General features: G+C 48.9%; 1 protein-coding gene across 10 annotated transcripts in view; it reads left to right on the forward strand.

Annotated features, from left to right (window-relative positions):
• Positions 1 to 22,600, forward strand: part of KHK (ketohexokinase) — a 61,795-nt gene that overhangs the window by 35,621 nt on the left and 3,574 nt on the right. For 6 of the 10 annotated variants that reach the window (XM_075595148.1, XM_075595139.1, XM_075595143.1 and 3 more), the window contains 3 exons: positions 818 to 964; positions 7,001 to 7,089; positions 11,561 to 11,888. In XM_075595148.1, the coding sequence (XP_075451263.1) occupies positions 818 to 964; positions 7,001 to 7,089; positions 11,561 to 11,873 (549 nt within the window). In that variant the 3' untranslated portion in view covers positions 11,874 to 11,888. Of the gene's footprint in view, positions 1 to 817; positions 965 to 7,000; positions 7,090 to 11,560; positions 11,889 to 15,751; positions 15,910 to 18,028; positions 18,170 to 22,600 lie in introns of those variants that run through there. The other 4 variants (XM_075595140.1, XM_075595146.1, XM_075595145.1 and 1 more) reach the window with 2 other exon arrangements.

Genomic DNA, 22,600 nt, shown 5'->3' on the forward strand with positions numbered 1-22,600 from the left:
TTTGAAGCACAGAGTTGAGAAATCCCTCAGTTGATTCATCCTTAACATACTTGCATGTTAAAGGATTTATTCCCGGGCTGACAGAAAAAACTTCCCGCCTGTACATTTAAAACCAACAGTATAACACAGTTTATTAATAAAAGTATGTTCTGCTTATGCTACTATTATTAACCTTATATGTATGTGTATGGTTTCTTTTTACTTAGCTGCACTCCCAAAATTAGATTGCTAGCTCACTCAGTGCCGCAAATACAATTAGCACATTTCACATACATCCAGTTACCTGCAGCTAGCTTTAGAGCTGCAAAACAGGGACACAAATAATAGTGTAGGGGAAAACATGATATTAGGGGGACAATACATTTTAACCCCTTCGGTCCCAACAGGGATTAGGGTTAATAGTGGTTGTGTAGGGGAAAACATGTCAGTATGGTGAACATACAGTTAACCCCTTCCGTCCCAACACGATTTAGGGTTAATAGCGGTGGTGTAGGGGAAAACTGGGGATTATGGGGATAATACATTTTAACCTCTTCACTCCCAACAGGATTTAGGGTTAACCAGCCGGGTATAATGCCTTTATTATTGGCCTGGTTAAGCCCTCTCGCCACACTCGGCTCTGTGTGTGTGTGTGTGTGTGTGTGCGCGCGTGTGTGTGTGATATCTCGGCTCTGGGTGCGTGTGCGTGTGTGTGATGTCTCGGCTCTGTGTGTGCGTGCATGTGCGTGTGATATTTCTGCACTGTGTGTGTGATGTCTCGGCTCTGTGTGTACGCGTATGTGTGTGTGATATCTCTGCGCTGTGTGCGCGATCTCAGGGCAGGAACGCAGAAGAGCAGGTGAAGATGATTCGCAAAGTGGAGGAGCACAACAGTTCGTGCCGCCCGGACCAGCGAATCAGCATCTCTGTGGAGATCGAGAAAGAGAGAGAGGAACTTTACCAACTCTTCCCACATGGTGATCTGGTGAGCGAGAACCAGAGAGGGGGGAGAGACGGAGAGAGAGAGAGAACCAGAGAGGAGGGAGAGGGAGCGAGAACCAGAGAGGGGGGAGAGACGGAGAGAGAGCGAGAACCAGAGAGGAGGGAGAGACGGAGAGAGAGCGAGAACCAGAGAGGGAGATAGACGGAGAGAGAGCGAGAACCAGAGAAGGGGGAGAGAGAGCGAGAACCAGAGAGGAGGGAGAGACGGCGAGAGAGCGAGAACCAGAGAAGGGGGAGAGAGAGTGAGAACCAGAGAGGGGGGAGAGACGGAGACAGAGCGAGAACCAGAGAGGGGAGAGATGGAGAGAGCGAGAACCAGAGAGGGGGGAGAGACGGAGAGAGAGCGAGAACCAGAGAGGGGGGAGAGACGGAGAGAGAGTGAGAACCAGAGAGGGGGGAGAGACGGAGAGAGAGCGAGAACCAGAGAAGGGGGAGAGAGAGTGAGAACCAGAGAGGGGGGAGAGACGGAGAGAGAGCAAGAACCAGAGAGGGGGAGAGATGGAGAGAGAGTGAGAACCAGAGAGGGGGAGAGACAGAGAGAGAGCGAGAACCAGAGAAGGGGGAGAGAGAGCGAGGACCAGAGAGGGGGGAGAGACGGAGACAGAGCGAGAACCAGAGAGGGGGGAGAGACGGAGAGAGCGAGAACCAGAGAGGGGGGGGAGAGACGGAGAGAGAGCGAGAACCAGAGAGGGGGGAGAGACGGAGAGAAAGCGAGAACCAGAGAGGGGGAGAGTGCGAGAACCAGAGAGGGGGGAGAGAGCGAGAACCAGAGGGGGGGAGAGAGCGAGAACCAGAGGGGACAGAGAGGGAGAGAGAGCAAGAACCAGAGGGGGGGAGAGAGCGAAAACCAGAGAGGGGGGAAAGACGGAGAGAGAGAGCGAGAACCAGAGAGGGGGGAAAGACGGAGAGAGAGAGAGAGAACCAGAGAGATGGAGAGAGCAAGAATCAGAAAGGGGGGAGAGACGGAGAGAGAGCGAGAACCAGAGAGGGGGCAGAGAAGGAGAGAGCGAGAACCAGAGAGGTGGGAGAGATGGAGAGACCGAGAACCAGGAAGGGGGGACGGAGACAGAGAGTAAGAACTAGAGAAGGGGGGGAGACAGAGAGAACGAGAGCCAGAGTTGGGGGGGGAGACAGAGAGAGCGAGAACCAGAGAGGGGGGAAGATGGAGAGAGTGAGAACCAGAGAGGTGGGAGAGATGGAGAGAGCGAGAGCCAGAGAGGTGGGAGAGATGGAGAGAGCGAGAGCCAGAGAGGTGGGAGAGATGGAGAGAGCACGAACCAAACAGAGGGGAGAGACGGAGAGTGCTAGAGCCATTGAGGGGGGAGAGACAGAGAGAGCGAGAACAAGAGAGGGGGGAGAATCGGAGAGAGTGAGAACGAGAGATGGGGGGGGATGGACAGAGCGAGAACCAGAGAGGTGGGAGAGACGGAGTGAGTGAAAAACAGAGAGGGGGGAGATGGAGAGAGCAAGAACCAGAGAGGGGTAAGAGACTGAGAGAGAGCGAGAACAAGAGCGGGGGGGGAGACGGAGAGAGAGCGAGAACCAGAAGGGGGGGGGAGACGGAGAGAGCAAGAACCAGAAAGGGGGAGAGATTGAGAGGAAGAAGCAGAGCGAGGGGAGAGACAGAGCGAGAACCAGAGCGGGGGTGGGGGGAATGAGAAGAGGGGGGGAAGAACCAGATGGGGGGAGAAACGGAGAGAGCACGAACCAGAGAGGGGGCAGAGATGGAGAGAATGAGTACCAGCGAGTTAGGGAGAGAATGAGTACCAGCGAGTTAGGGAGAGACGGAGAGAGCGAGAACCAGAGAGAGGGGATTAGACGGAGAGAGCAAGAAAAAGAGGGGCGAGATCCAGAGAAAGCAAGAACCAGGGGGGGGGGGGGAGAGATTGAGAGGAAGAAGCAGAGCGAGGGGAGAGACAGAGAGTGAGAACCAGAGCGGGGGGGGAGACGGAGAGAGAGCGAGAACCAGAAGGGGGGGGGGGAGACGGAGAGAGAGCGAGAACCAGAAGGGGGAGGGGGGAGACGGAGAGAGAGCGAGAACCAGAAGGGGGGGGGGGAGACGGAGAGAGAGCGAGAACCAGAAAGGGGGGGGGGGAGAGAGAGCGAGAACCAGAAGGGGGGGGGGGGGAGACGGAGAGAGCAAGAACCAGAAAGGGGGAGAGATTGAGAGGAAGAAGCAGAGCGAGGGAAGAGACAGAGAGCGAGAACCAGAGCGGGGGGGGGGGGGAATGAGAAGAGGGGGGGAAGAACCAGATGGGGGGAGAAACGGAGAGAGCATGAACCAGAGAGGGGGGAGAGATGGAGAGAATGAGTACCAGCGAGTTAGGGAGAGAGCGAGAACCAGAGGGGGGAGAGAGAATGAGTACCAGCGAGTTAGGGAGAGACGGAGAGAGCGAGAACCAGAGAGAGGGGATTAGACGGAGAGAGCAAGAAAAAGAGGGGCGAGATCCAGAGAAAGCAAGAACCAGGGGGGGGGGAGATGAGAAGAGGGTGGGAAGAAAGAACCAGGGGGGGAGGGGGGAGACAGAGAGAGGGAAAGAATCACAAAGGGGGAGAGAATGAGAGGAAGAAGCAGAGCGAGGGGGGGGGAGAAGACAGAGAGAGCAAGAATCAGAGGGGGGGGTGGGAAGAACCAGAAAGGGGGAGAGATTGAGAGGAAGAAGCAGAGATGGGGGGGGAGGAAGGATCAGAGAGGGAGGGGTAGGGGAGAGCAAGAACCAGAGAGGGAAAAGACGGAGAGCGCGAAAACCCAGGGAGGGAGCGGGGGCAGCAATTTACTGAATTACGTTTTGCTCCAAATGAATCAATTTCCCTCTTAGACGCATAACGTACCTCTCAGAGGATTACCGTGCCGGGATCCCAGAGGATTACTGTGCCGGGATCCCAGAGGATTACTGTGCCGGTTTCCCAGAGGATTACCGTGCCGGGATCCCAGAGGATTACTGTGCCGGTTTCCCAGAGGATTACCGTGCCGGGATCCCAGAGGATTACTGTGCCGGTTTCCCAGAGGATTACCGTGCCGGGATCCCAGAGGATTACTGTGCCGGTTTCCCAGAGGATTACCGTGCCGGGATCCCAGAGGATTACTGTGCCGGGATCCCTTGCAATGGCCCCAGGCCTGACTCCTTTCCCCGTACAGAGGATTACCGTGCCGGGATCCCAGAGGATTACCGTGCCGGGATCCCTTGCAATGGTCCCAGGCCTGACTCCTTTCCCCGTACAGAGGATTACCGTGCCCGGATCCCAGAGGATTACCGTGCCGGGATCCCTTGCAATGGTCCCAGGCCTGACTCCTTTCCCCGTACAGAGGATTACCGTGCCGGGATCCCTTGCTATGGTCCCAGGTCTGACTCCTTTCCCCGTACAGAGGATTACCGTGCCGGGATCCCAGAGGATTACCGTGCCGGGATCCCTTGCAATGGTCCCAGGCCTGACTCCTTTCCCCGTACAGAGGATTACCGTGCCGGGATCCCAGAGGATTACCGTGCCGGGATCCCTTGCAATGGTCCCAGGCCTGACTCCTTTCCCCGTACAGAGGATTACCGTGCCGGGATCCCTTGCTATGGTCCCAGGTCTGACTCCTTTCCCCGTACAGAGGATTACCGTGCCGGGATCCCAGAGGATTACCGTGCCGGGATCCCTTGCTATGGTCCCAGGTCTGACTCCTTTCCCGTACAGAGGATTTACCGTGCCGGGATCCCTTGCAATGGCTCAGGCCTGACTCCTTTCCCCGTACAGAGGATTACCGTGCCGGGATCCCAGAGGATTACCGTGCCGGGATCCCTTGCAATGGTCCCAGGCCTGACTCCTTTCCCCGTACAGAGGATTACCGTGCCGGGATCCCAGAGGATTACCGTGCCGGGATCCCTTGCAATGGCCCCAGGCCTGACTCCTTTCCCCGTACAGAGGATTACCGTGCCGGGATCCCAGAGGATTACCGTGCCGGGATCCCTTGCAATGGTCCCAGGCCTGACTCCTTTCCCCGTACAGAGGATTACCGTGCCGGGATCCCAGAGGATTACCGTGCCGGGATCCCTTGCAATGGTCCCAGGCCTGACTCCTTTCCCCGTACAGAGGATTACCGTGCCGGGATCCCTTGCTATGGTCCCAGGTCTGACTCCTTTCCCCGTACAGAGGATTACCGTGCGGGGATCCCTTGCAATGGTCCCAGGCCTGACTCCTTTCCCCGTACAGAGGATTACCGTGCCGGGATCCCAGAGGATTACCGTGCCGGGATCCCTTGCAATGGTCCCAGGCCTGACTCCTTTCCCCGTACAGAGGATTACCGTGCCGGGATCCCTTGCTATGGTCCCAGGTCTGACTCCTTTCCCGTACAGAGGATTTACCGTGCCGAGATCCCTTGCAATGGCTCAGGCCTGACTCCTTTCCCCGTACAGAGGATTACCGTGCCGGGATCCCAGAGGATTACCGTGCCGGGATCCCTTGCAATGGTCCCAGGCCTGACTCCTTTCCCCGTACAGAGGATTACCGTGCCGGGATCCCAGAGGATTACCGTGCCGGGATCCCTTGCAATGGCCCCAGGCCTGACTCCTTTCCCCATACAGAGGATTACCGTGCCGGGATCCCAGAGGATTACCGTGCCGGGATCCCTTGCAATGGTCCCAGGCCTGACTCCTTTCCCCATACAGAGGATTACCGTGCCGGGATCCCAGAGGATTACCGTGCCGGGATCCCTTGCTATGGTCCCAGGCCTGACTCCTTTCCCCGTACAGAGGATTACCGTGCCGGGATCCCTTGCTATGGTCCCAGGTCTGACTCCTTTCCCCGTACAGAGGATTACCGTGCTGGGATCCCAGAGGATTACCGTGCCGGGATCCCTTGCTATGGTCCCAGGTCTGACTCCTTTCCCCGTACAGAGGATTACCGTGCCGGGATCCCTTGCAATGGCCCCGGGCCTGACTCCTTTCCCGTACAGAGGATTTACCGTGCCGGGATCGCCGGGATCCCTTGCAATGGCTCAGGCCTGACTCCTTTCCCCGTACAGAGGATTACCGTGCCGGGATCCCTTGCAATGGCCCCGGGCCTGACTCCTTTCCCGTACAGAGGATTTACCGTGCCGGGATCCCTTGCAATGGCTCAGGCCTGACTCCTTTCCCCGTACAGAGGATTTACCGTGCCGGGATCCCTTGCAATGGCTCAGGCCTGACTCCTTTCCCCGTACAGAGGATTACCGTGCCGGGATCCCTTGCAATGGCCCCGGGCCTGACTCCTTTCCCGTACAGAGGATTTACCGTGCCGGGATCCCTTGCAATGGCTCAGGCCTGACTCCTTTCCCCATACAGAGGATTACCGTGCCGGGATCCCTTGCTATGGTCCCAGGCCTGACTCTCTTCCCCGTACAGAGGATTACCGTGCCGGGATCCCAGAGGATTACCGTGCCGGGATCCCTTGCAATGGTCCCAGGCCTGACTCCTTTCCCCGTACAGAGGATTACCGTGCCGGGATCCCAGAGGATTACCGTGCCGGGATCCCTTGCTATGGTCCCAGGTCTGACTCCTTTCCCCGTACAGAGGATTACCGTGCCGGGATCCCAGAGGATTACCGTGCCGGGATCCCTTGCAATGGTCCCAGGCCTGACTCCTTTCCCCGTACAGAGGATTACCGTGCCGGGATCCCAGAGGATTACCGTGCCGGGATCCCTTTCTATGGTCCCAGGTCTGACTCCTTTCCCCGTACAGAGGATTACCGTGCCGGGATCCCTTGCTATGGTCCCAGGTCTGACTCCTTTCTCCGTACAGAGGATTACCGTGCCGGGATCCCAGAGGATTACCGTGCCGGGATCCCTTGCAATGGCCCCAGGCCTGACTCCTTTCCCCGTACAGAGGATTACCGTGCCGGGATCCCTAGCAATGGTTCCAGGCCTGACTCCTTTCCCCGTACAGAGGATTACCGTGCCGGGATCCCTTGCAATGGCTCAGGCCTGACTCCTTTCCCCGTACAGAGGATTACCGTGCCGGGATCCCTTGCAATGTCCCAGGTCTGACTCTTTTCCCCGTAGGTTTTTGTCAGTAAGGATGTAGCCAAACATTTTGGATTCCACTCAGCGCCTGAAGCTGTGCTTGGACTATATCCTCGTGTGAAGAAAGGGTAAGCGTTCCCTCATATACTTGTGTATATATAGATTTAAGACCCCTCTATTGTATGCGTTTATGTTTCATCTTTTAATACTATTAATCTGTGGACCTGAAATCTTACAGCCTAATGTTTAGTACCCGATGCACAGAGCAATTGAGCAACCTTCATATTATGGGATAATAATATTCAGGAATACCTAATGGGAAACAAAATTATTAGTAATAGTCAGCATGGATTTATGAAGGATAGATCTTGCCAAACTAACATTATTTGTTTCTTTGAGGAGGTAAGTAGGAATTTAGACCAGGGTAATGCAGTTGATGTGGTCTACTTAGATTGTGCAAAGGCTTTTGATACGGTTTCACACAAGAGGTTGGTGTACAAAATAAAGAAAATTGGACTCAGTAATAATATATGCACCTGGATTGAAAACTGGTTAAAGGACAGACAAGAGAGGGTTGTCATAAATGGAACTTTTTCAGGTTGGGCTAAAGTCGTGAGTGGAGTACCTCAGTGATCGGTACTGGGACCCCTGCTTTTTAACTTGTTTATTAATGACCTTAAGGTTGGCATCGAGAGCAAAGTCTCCATCTTTGCTGATGACACTAAGGGGCCTATTCACTAAAGGTTCATAATAGAAATCGCTGGGCCTTTTAAATCGCCGTTTTTGTGAGCGTTGCTATCACGGTATCAGAAAGCTTTGATTACCTTTGATAGCAAATTTTACAAAACGGTCGAGTAGCCAGCGGTGTGAAGATCGACCCTCTGAAAAGGCCTTACCCGGCGAGTTATTTCTGCTCAGAGAGAGTCGCCTCTCCCTTTGCAAAGTTCGCCTGAAATAAATGTTTTTTTTAACTTAATTTTTCTTACTAGATGAGCAGGGGGTCTCCAGAGCAGAACCGCATTGATTTCAGGTCCGGGGACCCCCTACTTCCCGAGATACAGGCTCCGTTATGGGGTTCCGGTATCTCCTATGCATTGAAATGTCCCAGCCACGTGACGTGGGACATTTACATGAATAGGAGATACCGGCACCCTATAGCGGGGTCTGTATCTCGGGAAGCAGGGGTTCCCTGGACCTCAAATCAATAAGGTTCTGCTCTGGAGACCCCTTGCACATCTACACTAGTAAGAAAATTTTAATTAAAATATGTAGTAAAAAACAATACACAACCCACCCCCTGTGCCCCCACATAAAACCATTATTTATTTATTTGAACACACGATTGATAACATAGGCGAGTGGAGGTCCCGGGGTGGTCCCCACGGGTCCCCGGGGATCCTTGGGTGGTCCCCGTGGGTCCCTGCGGTACCATTCGTGTTGTTAAAAAAAAATAAAGATGGCCTACATTTCAATTAATACACCTCCCTCCCCCCCAAACACATAAAGTATAGTAATGTGCAAAATAACTATTATCCAGATATGAATAGTAGATTATTTGCCCTTTATTAAACAAAATATTAGCCAGCCAGCCAGCATAAATAAAGTAAATAAAAAACATTCTACTTACCCCTGTCAATGTGAAGGGCGTCCTCATCAGCTTACAGCAGGGTTATGTCCTCCGTTGCCAGAAATAATAAATAAAAAATACAATCTAATGGCCCCTAGCCCCTTAATCACCTTAGCGGTTAATAACCGCTATAGTAATTAAGGGGTTAACCCACCATCCCCCGCTACCCACCCGGGAAGCCTAACCACCCACCCTGGACCCACTATACCTACCCTGTACCCATTGATTGCCATAGTAGTACATCATACCCATATTATATGGGCATGATAAGCTACTATAGCAGTCAATGGACACCCTAATCCAAAAGCCTGAATGTCCAAAATAAACAAAAATAAAACCTATACAACAAGCACCTAAACCCCCAAAAGTACAAATTACAAGCACTATCCAACCAATCAATTACCTAAATAAAACCACTAACCAATCAATTAAATAAATAAAACCACTAGCCAATCAATTAAATAAATAAAACCACTAGCCAATCAATTAAAGAAATCATACCGCTTTCCCGAAAATAAATCTATATATATGACTGAAAAAATGTTTGTGTGTGTATTTGTTCCCCCTGTGATTGGCCGACGGACGGTCACAGCTTATTGGCCTGAGGGTGGGCTGACGTCACAGCAGGGCGTACCCCCTCACACCGCATGCTCCTCTTGGCCTCACTTGGACTTGGCAGCTCACTTGGCAGGACCACACAGTGACTACTTTGCTACTCCTTTCACACCGCTATCCACGCTCCTCGGCGCCGCCACCACCAGAGCACACGCCTCACCTCTCTCAAGCCCCCCCCACCCCGTTTACACCGCTATCAAGGCTCCCCGGCACCGCTAACCACGGTCCACGGCGCCGCCATGCACACCGCCTCACTTCTCTCTCTCCCCCCCACCCCCTCCCCCCCCCCCCCGGTCACACCGCTACCCCCGCTCCTCGGGTGCTGGCGGCACCGCTACCCACGCTCCTTGTTGCCGCCGCGCACTCTGCCTCACCTCTCTCTCTCCCCCTCCCACCCCCGGTCACACCACTTGCAAGGCTCCCCGGCGCCGCCGTGCACACCGCCTCACCTCTCTCTCTTTCTCCACCCCCCCCCCCACCTCATATAAGCGCAGCCTAACTCATTCACTCTGTCTGATCTTCCCTGTGCTCACGCTATTCAGGGTACACACCTATTCCGACCCTAAATAACCCCTGCACCCATTCACTGTACCCTGCCACATATTACACTACTGATCAATACAACTGGCTAACTAAAAGCACATATTACACTACCAATCAATACAACTAGCTAACTAAAAGCACATATTACACTACCAATCAATACAACTGGCTAACTAAAAGCACATATTACACTACCAATCAATACAACTGGCTAACTAAAAGCACATATTACACTACCAATCAATACAACTGGCTAACTAAAAGCACATATTACACTACCAATCAATACAACTGGCTAACTAAAAGCACATATTACACTACCAATCAATACAACTGGCTAACTAAAAGCACATATTACACTACCAATCAATACAACTGGCTAACTAAAAGCACATATTACACTACCAATCAATACAACTAGCTAACTAAAAGCACATATTACACTACCAATCAATACAACTGGCTAACTAAAAGCACATATTACACTACCAATCAATACAACTGGCTAACTAAAAGCACATATTACACTACCAATCAATACAACTGGCTAACTAAAAGCACATATTACACCACCAATCAATACAACTGGCTAACTAAAAGCACATATTACACTACCAATCAATACAACTAGCTAACTAAAAGCACATATTACACTACCGATCAATACAACTGGCTAACTAAAAGCACATATTACACTACCAATCAATACAACTGGCTAACTAAAAGCAACTTTACAAATACATCTGCACATTTGCTAATCACACCTACAAAACAATTCATCATACTACGCTTTACGACCATACATCTTAACACCATCAACCTCATCCCACGCTCAGGAGTCTCCACCTCTGTGACCGGTACACCTACTATTGAGTCGTTATAAAATTCCATTCTGTTGTACTGTATTTAGAATCAACTATTAAATTATAAATCAATAATAACATTCATTGCATATGTCTTTTCATCTTTATTAAACAACCTTTACACAAAATGCTTAACCTATCCTTACACTCTTTGTCACTCATAATAACTCATACATTTACATCCCGGGCAACGCCGGATACCTCAGCTTATGTAATACTAAAAACAGTAACCAAACAACAATTAATTATTACAACCACTAGGCAACACTAATTAAAATCAGTAGCCACCAAAATACATCATTAAATAAAAACGCAAAACGATCTGAAAAAAAATTCAAGCTATCACAATTGAAAACAATTTAATCTAAACAATAAACATACATAGAAAATATAACAGTCAATAGAAGAAATTAATTTGCCAAAAAATGCATTGGCTCCCACTGTATTCATCTGTACCATAAACATGTACATATTAATACATTAGCAGTCAATGAAAAACATAAAAAAAGAAAAATCTAATAAAAAAACCTGTAAAAGTACATACATTCAATATTTATCTTACCTTTAGAAGTGTTGGCCCTCCGAATCCCGGTGAATCAGGAAGCTCTCGTACGATGACGTCACGAAACACAATAGTGTTAACCCCTTAATAACTATAGCGGTTATTAACCACTAAAGGGGTTAGGGGCCATTAGATTGTATTTCTTATGTATTCTTTCTGGCAACGGAGGACATGGCCCTGCAGCAAGCTGACGAGGATGCCCTTCATGTTGACAGGGGTAAGTAGAACTGTTGGCGTCCTTATTTACTTTATTTATGCTGCTTGGCTAATTTTGTGTTTAATACCTGGATAATAGTTATTTTGCACATTACTGTACTGTATGTGTTTGGTGGGGGGAGGGGTGTATTTATTGAAATGTAGGCCATGTGTGTTTTTTTTTTTTAATACAGGAATGGTACCACAGGCCAGCGAACACCCACGGGGACCACCCGAGGGCACACGGGGACCACTCGAGGACCCCCGGACGCCCACGAGGACCACCTGAGGCCCCCTGGACACCTGCAGGGACCCCTGTGGGGCCCCCAGACACCCGCAGGGACCATCCGAGGGCCCCCAGACACACGTGGGAACGACCCGAGGGCCCCCAGACACACGTGGGGACGACCCAGGGACCCCCAGACATCCACGTGGACCACCCATGGACCCCGTTGGGGACCACGGTGTGACGGTGAGAGAGTAACCAGGATTAATAATAAAGGTTAAGACCACTTGGTTACCCATGATCCGTGTGTAAAGGTCCTAGAGTGTCAGCTCCTGGACCCAACTGAGTATGCATCACTGAGTATGCACTCAGTATGCATCACTGAGACGGTGTATAAATGATGTGACAATTCAGTATGTTCTGTGTTTTGCCTTTCCAAGGCTGCTGGACAGCGGAGCTCGCGAGGCTGTGAGTTTGAGGGCGGGGGGGTTTGGCAGAGAAACTTCAATCAGATTGTTGCTATGTAGCGGGGTTCCCGCGTTATGGGATACCCCAAAGATGTATACATAACTTGTGAGATACCGCTCACCATAATTCAAATATAATCATAAAGCATGTTTTAGTTCCTGCTGGTGCAAAGAGGATAATGCTGACAGACATAAATACACATATGGAGACAAAGAATCCTCCTGAAAAGATCCTCATTAGCTGCACACAAAGCTAGGAATATTTAGCAGGGTTTAAATACCCACTATATGAGTGATTTAATTAGCTGTGAGGTACAGGTAAGCAATCGCTCCCAGCACTGTGGGAGGGCAATTGCCACTAAAAGCCAGATGGCAAAAATAATAAATAATTTATTGATTAACCAAAGTGACACATAATATATAACACATACTCTAAACTCTCATAAAAACAATTAAAACATATATTTAACGGGTGACAACCAATCTAGGGATGACCATGGATAATTCCAAATTGATCTACAACTAAATCCCTAAACCGGTAGGTAGATCGTAGTGAGTGAGACAAAATCAGTAAATTAGTGTCACAATACAAATATCTATCCTGTCTTTTAAACTCGGGGTGGAGAGTCGTACAGTGCAGGCTGCGCTATGCCGTTAGGCAGACCATGGGGTCAAAATACTGCAAGATTTATACGAGATGAACAGCAGGGCAGATCCAGACAGCATATAATTCGCTGTGCCCTGTGTAGCTAATACAATAAGCAGCCAGCAGCTGCCACCCTGTTCGGAATGATCTCACCCGTTACTGCCTCCTCCACGACGTCAACGCGATGACGTCATGCCGACGTACATTTCGCGCGTAGGGGGCTGGCGCTTTCTCGAGGTGGGAGGACCTGCTGTTAGTCTCGTATAAATCTTGGAGTATTTTGACCCCATGGTCTGCCTAACGGCATAGCGCAGCCTGCACTGTACGACTCTCCACCCCGAGTTAAAAGACAGGATAGATATTTGTATTGTGACACTAATTTACTGATTTTGTCTCACTCACTACGATCTACCTACCGGTTTAGGGATTTATTTGTAGATCAATTTGGAATTCTCCATGGTCATCCCTAGATTGGTTGTCACCCGTTATATATATGTTTTAATTGTTTTTATGAGAGTTTAGAGTATGTGTTATATATTACGTGTCACTTTGGTTAATCAATAAATTATTTATTATTTTTGCCATCTGGCTTTTAGTGGCAATTGCCCTCCCACAGTGCTGGGAGCGATTGCTTACCTGTACCTCACAGCTAATTAAATACCCCAAAGATGTACCTGGGAATCGGGTAAGATTCTCGGGCACATTGAAGCACAGTGCTCCGGCAAAATCCTACCCTGGAAACGGTCTTGCGACTCACCGCCACAGTTCCCTGCTTCAGCACAAGCAGGAAAAGTAAAGAGGGCATGGGGGATCAAGGTATCCCCAGAACAGTCCGGGGTCCCTAGTATAAGGTGGGATGCCCAGATCATACCCCAGTCACCCTGAACCGGGTATAGTGGTTCTGGGGATGCTCCAGCTATGTCCAAAAGCTGTGAGGGTTTTATTGTGTGAATACAGGTAAAGTCAGGGGTGCGCAGTGGGCCAGCGATAAGGATGGTGAGAATAGGGAACATATATTCTTATTTTATCCCTGACACCAGACCAGAAGACTTATACCAGTTAAAACACAAAGACACATAAGCAGAGAGAATTTTATTAAAGGTTGTATTTAATAAGTGTGAATGCTTGTAACATTGTATATGTGACTGTGGGATTCCAAGTCCGGGGTTCGAGAGACCAGGTTGCTACCAAGCCTGGCGCCACTGAGTCTGCCCGGGACCCGGAGTTTAAAGTCTCAGAGATGCCAGGGTGTTAGAACAGGAGGAGTACTGTAGTTATACCTGAGTACCTCCGTCCTGGGCTAACAAAGGGCTATCTGGGAACCATTTGCCCTGCCCCAGACTCTGCGGAGCCTGGACAGCAGGTGGGCTCGATATGCTAAGAGGCAGACGTGCCAGGTTGGCGCATGCCCCTTTAGCAGAATCCAAGTCGGTGCCCACCCGGCTTCAGTAAATCGGTGATAGGCTGGCAGGAGAATTCCCGCACGCTGATTGGTTGTAGAGGTTTCTGAATGGGACGCTAAAACCTATAAGAAACCTTGCAGCCAATCAGGACCTCAGATTCCAAGCGGCAAATACAAAGACGCTCTGTAAGGAATAGACGCGAGCCAGCTTCAGAGATTTTGACTGAAGAAATGTTCTAAGTCCCGCTTTTGAGGGCTTAGCGGTCGCGGCAGGGATTGCACTGAATTGCGTTCCAGGACTTTCATGAGTACCTCCCGGGCATTGGAAAGGGCTCCCACAGACGTAGGTTGTTAACATTTTGTTCTAAAGAAGATTTATATCGTTAGCCCCGTTCCCAGTAAGTGTGTTTACAGTACAAATTGTGTTACTTTGTGTGTATGTCAAATGCTGGAATAAATTACAATTTATGTTACTGCTGTGTCTTGTTCAATCAAATGATCCCGGTACAAAAGGTGCTAATAAACCTGGTCTCCCGTGACACATGGACACCCGTGGGGACCACCTGGAGGTCCACGGAGCCTCGTGGGGACCACCCGAGGGCCCCAGACACCCATGGGAACCACCGGGGTGCCCTGTGGGGACCACCTGGGGAACCCCACCGGCCTGTGGTATTAATCCTGTGTATAAAATAAATAAATAATGGTTTTATGTGGGGGCTTAGAGAGGTGGGTGGGTTGTGTATTGTTGTTTATTAAATATTGTAATGGTTTTTGGGAGCCTAGGAAGTGTGTGTGTGTGTGTGTGTGTGTGTGTGTGTGTGTGTGTGTGTGTGTGTGTGTGTGTGTTTTTTTATTGTGGGTAGTGGTGGTGGGTGAAGGGGGTATTAGCCCCAAGGATGGGTGTTTAGGCCTACCGGGTGGGTAGCTGGATGGGGTTAACCCCTTCATTACCTTAGCGGTATTAACCGCTAAGGTAATGAAGGGGTTAAGTCCACCTGCAAGGGCCAAATACCACCTTCACCCACCCCCGCTACCCACAATAATCATGGCACTGGAGGTTAACCCCTTCATTGCCTTAGCGGTTAGCCACTAAGGTAATGAAGTTGCCTGTAAAACATTTTTCATGCATCTGATTCATGACGGGGTCTCCGGTGGTGATATTAATGGATATCCGCTCCGGAGTCTCCAGGCATTAATCCAATGCAGGACCCATGAAGACTGTGGTAGGTTAGACTTCTTTTTAGAAAGGAAAGGTATACAGAGTATACCAAATAATTAAACATGGGAAGGATGTTGATCCAGAGATTAATCCGATTGCCAATTCGTGGAGTCGGGAAGGAATTTATTTTTCATTGGATGATATGTCACTGGGGTTTTTGTTTGCTTTCCTCTGGATCAATAAGTAAGTATAGATATAGGATAAAGTATCTGTCGTCTAAATTTAAATTAAAGTGTGTTGAACTTAATGGCCGCATGTCTTTTTTCAACCTAATCTACTCTGTAACTCTGTACATAAAGTCACATGGAGCTTGTCTCCAACTTCAGAGACCAGTGACTTCCCCTCCTGTCTGCCCCTTCTCATTATCCTCTGTATGAAGAGCAGGTTTTACTCCAGGCTCACATCTTGAGAGGGTCTCTCCGTAGGGCATATCTGGTCTGCGCTTGGGCAGAGAAAGGAGCAGATGCAGTGGGCCCGGATGGAACTGTAATTCATTCTGACTCCTTCCCACCCGAGACCATGGTGGACACCCTGGGAGCAGGCGACACCTTCAATGCCTCCGTGATATACACTCTGTCCAGAGGTAAGGAGCTCTGTGTGCTGGTGCTGCATCCCTTCTATGGCATCAGCAGCCCAAGCTACTGAATGTATTAATGTCACCTAAACCCATATCCACCCATTGGGCCACAATAGGAAGACTCAGTGAGACCTTTCCTTGCACATTCTGGTTCACCTAAACCTGTATCCACCCGTTGGGCCACAATAGGAAGACTCAGTGAGACCTGTCCTTGCACATTCTGGTTCACCGAAACCCGTATCCACCCGTTGGGCCAGAATAGGAAGACTCAGTGAGACCTTTCCTTGCACATTCTGGTTCACCGAAACCTGTATCCACCCGTTGGGCCACAATAGGAAGACTCGTGAGACCTTTCCTTGCACATTCTGGTTCACCTAAACCTGTATCCACCCGTTGGGCCACAATAGGAAGACTCAGTGAGACCTTTCCTTGCACATTCTGGTTCACCGAAACCTGTATCCACCCGTTGGGCCAGAATAGGAAGACTCAGTGAGACCTTTCCTTGCACATTCTGGTTCACCGAAACCTGTATCCACCCGTTGGGCCAGAATAGGAAGACTCAGTGAGACCTTTCCTTGCACATTCTGGTTCACCTAAACCTGTATCCACCCGTTGGGCCACAATAGGAAGACTCAGTGAGACCTTTCCTTGCACATTCTGGTTCACTGAAACCTGTATCCACCCATTGGGCCACAATAGGAAGACTCAGTGGGACCTTTCCTTGCACATTCTGGTTCACCGAAACCTGTATCCACCCATTGGGCCAGAATAGGAAGACTCAGTGGGACCTTTCCTTGCACATTCTGGTTACATTTGTTGGTATCTCTCATTACATCCTGAAGACTTGGGGATATTTACTCTTATTCTACTGCCAAACCATTCATTGTGATGAGTTACTAAAGCAGGACGTAATTATGAATCTTACGCAACGCAGCGCTAAGACTGCACGCCTTTTTTATTAGTACAATTTTACGTCAAAATATTTAATTGTAATGTACAATTTTGCGAATATATATATATATAAATAGTAAATAATAGATATAGAGATATAGGAGCTTAGTCCAGTAGCCTCGTTAACCGACTTATCAAGAATTTTGAGCAGCTATCGCACAAACAAATCTCGTACCTATTCAGAAAGCCTCGATAAGTGGGTTAAATCGCATAGCGAACGCCTTTTTTTCGCCATTTCTGGCTCTTGGCCAAACACGCAATGCGGTGTGCACCGATAAGCCCAAAAGCAATTCTAGTAACTGCGATAATCTCATTTGTGGCTTTAGAATTGCAATTTTAGCCAAAATTCCTCTCGCCAGAAAAAGTTGGCGTGAAGGACTTAGAAAAAAAACTGCATTTTCCTGCATTGGAGCTGATACACATTAATATCAATATCGGGTTCAATCCGATACAATAAAAATGAATTTACAGGCAACTTCATTACCTTAGCGGCTAACCACTAAGGCAATGAAGGGGTTAACTACTAGTGCCAGGTTTATTGTGGGTAGCGGGGGTGGGTGAAGGTGGTTTTTGACCCATGGTGGGTGTTTAGGCCTTGCGGGAGGGTGGTTGCATGTGGAGTTAACCCCTCCCGCTACCCACCCGGTAGGTATAAACACCCATTAAGGACCAAATGCCACCTTCAACCATCCCTGCTACCCACAACAAACATTCAAAAACACAACAACCCTAATACCTCCCTCCTCTACCCCCTATAACCCCCGCCCAACTCATACAGTACAGTAATGGGCAACATTACTATTATCCAGATATGGATAATAGCTCATTTGCCCGTTCTAATTAAAACATTAGCCAGCCAACATAAATAAAGTAAATAAAATTTGCACTTACCCCTGCCTGTCTCCAATCCCATTGGCTTAGTACCATGTGATATCAGCCATGTGGTTTTAAGGATGTGACGTATCTACCTTGGAGATGACGTCACATCCTTAAAAAAAAAAATAAGAATTAAAAGCCGGTCACATGGTACAGAGGCCAATCGGATTGGACCTGGACCATCTGACCCTTAAATGTGATGTCACAGGCCTTATATAAGGCCTGTTCCGTCTCATTTTAGCTGAAGATGCCGACGAGTCAACATCCAATTTTGGATTTAACATGGGGTTTGAATTAGGAAAGAAGATTAAAGAAAAGAAGAAAATGATTACCGAAGAAGATGGAAGAAGATGAAAGAAAGAAGATTTGTTTACCTGATGCGGAGGATTGCGGTGGGTGACGTCGCGGGTTGAGAGCTTCCTGATACACTGGGATTCGGAGGGTGAAGACTTCTAAAGGTAAGACAAATATTGAATGTATGTCATTTCCTTTTTTCAGCTTTTTTGATTGTATTTTGTTCTTTTTATGTTTTTGCTTGCCTATTGACTGGCAATGTATTTATCTGTGGGTACAGCTAAATACAGTAACAGACAATAATGCATTTTTTGTCAAATGCTTGTTTTTAATTGATTGTTATTTGTTCTATTTTATTGTTTTGACTACATTGCTATGTTATTGTAGGGCTTGTTTTTATTACATTTTAGGATTGGTTTGGGATTGAATTTATTTAATTGTTTTGTTGGCTAGCGGTTTAATTTCTTTTATTGTTCTGTTGGTTAGGTGTTTATTTAATTTTATTCTTGTGTTTTGGGATAACATAGTTTTTATTCTTTTGCTGTTTTGGTGTTCGATTAATTGTATTGATGTGCAGTTTAGGCTTTAGTTATTTTATTCTTGTGGTGTTTAGGTGCTTGTGTATTTCTTTTATTATTGTGTATTTTAGGGCTTGTTGATTTTTTTGTTTTTTTTTAGGTTGCCCATTGATTGCTATAGTGGCTTATCATGCCCCTATTATATGGGTTTGATGTACCACTGTGCCAATCAATGAGTAGAGGGTGGGGGTACTTGTGCCAAGGTGGTTGGTAAGGCCTCCCGGTGGGTAGCGGTGGAGGGTAGGTTAACCCCTTAATTATTATAGCAGTTATTAACCGCTAAGGTGATTAAGAGGTTAGGGACCAATAGATTGTATTTTTCTTGTTGTGTCCCTGCCAACGGAGGACATGGATGTGGAGGATGATGTGGACGGCCTTCATCCTGGCAGGGGTAAGTAGAATTTTTATGTACTTTACGCTGCTGTATATTTGTGACGGTGAAGGGGTAACTAGGCCATCAATAAAGGTATTATGCCCGGCTGGTTACCTCTGAGCCCTGTTTTAGAGTGTCAGCTCTTCAACCTGTGTATTCTACCTGCAATGAATGTATTGTATGACAATAAAGATTTTGTGTGTGTTTTACCTTTCCAGGAGGGCTAACCAGGGGAGATTCTCAGGCTATGAGTTTCAGTGGAGACTTTGTGGTAAAAGTGTTGTAAGATTGTGTATAGGTAGTCGGGGTCCCGAGTTGCTGGCCACCCCAAAAATTTATCCGGGAATCAGGTCAGATTCCCGGGGACATATAGACACATCACTCCGGTCAAAATCCTCCAGTTACGCGACTCACCGCCAGGTTTCCCTGCTTCAGCACAGACCAGAAAGATAAATGAGGCCATAGGGATTTGTATATCCCGGGTACAGTCCAGGTTCCCTAAGGTAGTGCAGGTCCCTAAGTAATTGCCCAGGTACCCCAGAATCATTATAGAGGTTCTGGGGGGTTTCTCCAAGTAAATATTAAGTTGCAAGCAGTTTTATGAAACCTAAGGCCACGTTTCAGTAAAGGAAAGAGATACAGCCCTGGGAGTGCGCCTACGCATTTTTTGGTTCTATAGAAAATTAGGTTTCCTTCAGGGAAGGAGCTACAGCTCTGAAACTGAAGCTAAGCATCTTTTCGTTTCACTGTGGGACTTAGAAGAAAAATGGGAAATATTTTTCATGTTTCATAAAATGTTTAATTGCCAATGTGGCTATAAGGTTTTTACAGGCTAAGTCAGGTTTACAGTGTATGAGGGATATGGCTAGTGGGATTAAAAGTATATAGTCCCATTCTACCCCTCATAGCCCAAAAGACTTAGACAAGGTAATAAGTATAAAAGTATATTTTTATTAAACTGAGATGTTTGTAAATGCATTATACTTATAAGCTGGGACTTTTAAAGACTGTACACTAAGGGGGGCTAGTGGGCTACCAATTTGCGGTGCCACCGAGTCTGCCCTAGGTCCATACTTCAAAGCCACAGATACTGCCAGAGATGTTAAAGCCATTTGGGCAGGATGGCTAGGTGGTGTGCCCACGTCCGGGAAACAATGCGGGCCATCGCGGCTAGCATTTGCACTTTTTTATATCTGGATCATACATTGAGCAAAACAAGATAAGTGAAATAAATTGGAAATGTATTCGCATGAAAAGGCAAACACACAATGTTACACAAACTACATAAGAAGAACACACTTACTTGGAACCTGGGGCAAAAAAATCAGACTTTCCAAGCTTAATATAAGATGAAACAAGAGTCTTTAGTTGACTGGGACTTAGCCCAACGTCCTGGAACCCAAATTGGCATGGAGTTCCTGACGCCACCGCTCGCTTCCATCCGGAGGTGCTGAGATAAGTTCACCGCTCGCTTCCATCCGGAGGTGCTGAGATAAGTTCACTGCTCGCTTCCATCCGGAGGTGCTGAGATAAGTTCACCGCTCGCTTCCATCCGGAGGTGCTGAGATAAGTTCACCGCTCGCTTCCATCCGGAGGTGCTGAGATAAGTTCACCGCTCGCTTCCATCCGGAGGTGCTGAGATAAGTTCACCGCTCGCTTCCATCCGGAGGTGCTGAGATAAGTTCACCGCTCGCTTCCACCCGGAGGTGCTGAGATAAGTTCACCGCTCGCTTCCATCCGGAGGTGCTGAGATAAGTTCACCGCTCGCTTCCATCCGGAGGTGCTGAGATTAGTTCACCGCTCGCTTCCATCCGGAGGTGCTGAGATAAGTTCACCGCTCGCTTCCACCCGGAGGTGCTGAGATAAGTTCACCGCTCGCTTCCACCCGGAGGTGCTGAGATAAGTTCACCGCTCGCTTCCACCCGGAGGTGCTGAGATAAGTTCACCGCTCGCTTCCATCCGGAGGTGCTGAGATAAGTTCACCGCTCGCTTCCACCCGGAGGTGCTGAGATAAGTTCACCGCTCGCTTCCATCCGGAGGTGCTGAGATAAGTTCACCGCTCGCTTCCATCCGGAGGTGCTGAGATTAGTTCACCGCTCGCTTCCATCCGGAGGTGCTGAGATTAGTTCACCGCTCGCTTCCACCCGGAGGTGCTGAGATAAGTTCACCGCTCGCTTCCACCCGGAGGTGCTGAGATAAGTTCACCGCTCGCTTCCACCCGGAGGTGCTGAGATAAGTTCACCGCTCGCTTCCACCCGGAGGTGCTGAGATAAGTTCACCGCTCACTTCCATCCGGAGGTGCTGAGATAAGTTCACCGCTCGCTTCCATCCGGAGGTGCTGAGATAAGTTCACCGCTCGCTTCCACCCGGAGGTGCTGAGATAAGTTCACCGCTCGCTTCCATCCGGAGGTGCTGAGATAAGTTCACCGCTCGCTTCCATCCGGAGGTGCTGAGATAAGTTCACCGCTCGCTTCCACCCGGAGGTGCTGAGATAAGTTCACCGCTCGCTTCCACCCGGAGGTGCTGAGATAAGTTCACCGCTCGCTTCCATCCGGAGGTGCTGAGATTAGTTCACCGCTCGCTTCCATCCGGAGGTGCTGAGATAAGTTCACCGCTCGCTTCCATCCGGAGGTGCTGAGATAAGTTCACCGCTCGCTTCCATCCGGAGGTGCTGAGATAAGTTCACCGCTCGCTTCCATCCGGAGGTGCTGAGATAAGTTCACCGGAGCTAGCTCCAAACGTCCTGGAATTCGATTCGGCTTAAAATCCCGGCTGCGCCCGCTACGTTCCTTTCTGAGAACTTGGGGCCTCATGCAGTAAGCGCCGAAAAGGCTCTTTTCGCCATTTTTTCTCAAAAATTGCCTTCCAGATTCCGTAAGCGCCAAAAAGTGCAGAAAATCGGCAATTTTTGTTCCCGATAAAAACTTTTCGGCATGCGGGTGCCGATAAGCCATTTTTCGGCACTTTTTAAAATCGGCTGAATTCTGCTAGCCCCGATCTGCTTTTCACTGCTGATCCGCACTCTAGAATTGAGATTTGTACGCCAATCCAGCCCACCAACTAAAGTTGGCAAGTTGCTGGGGGAGAAGCATCGGCAAGGTCGGCACTTAGAAAAAATCAGGTCTTTTCCCTGCCTGGGATTGATGCCGGGGGTCTCCGGAGCTGATACCTATTTATACCGGCACCGGAGCCCCCCGGCATGCATCCGAGGCAGGAAAAATGCATTTAAAGCCCACTTCATTACCTTAGCGGCTAACCGTTAAGGCATTGAAGGGGTTAACTAGCCGTGTCCGCTTTATTGTGGGTAGCGGGGGTCGGTGAAGGGGTTATTTGGCTCTTGGTGGCTGTTTAGGGCTTGCGGGGGAGCCCTATATTTATATATATATAAAAATAAAACACCAACAACCCCTATACCCCCCTAACATACACATATATGCACATCAATGATACTATAGGCCAGCGGGGGCCCTCGGGTGTTACCCGCAGGCCTGCAGTGAACCCCCAAAAAAATTACACCCTTAACACATACAGAATAGTAATGTGCAAAATTAATATTATCCACATAACATGGATAATAGTGCATTTGCCCATTTAAAATACATAAAGAACAATAAATACATATAGC

This window comes from Ascaphus truei, chromosome 4 (assembly GCF_040206685.1).
Source record: "Ascaphus truei isolate aAscTru1 chromosome 4, aAscTru1.hap1, whole genome shotgun sequence".
NCBI classification, from domain to species: Eukaryota; Metazoa; Chordata; class Amphibia; order Anura; family Ascaphidae; genus Ascaphus; species Ascaphus truei.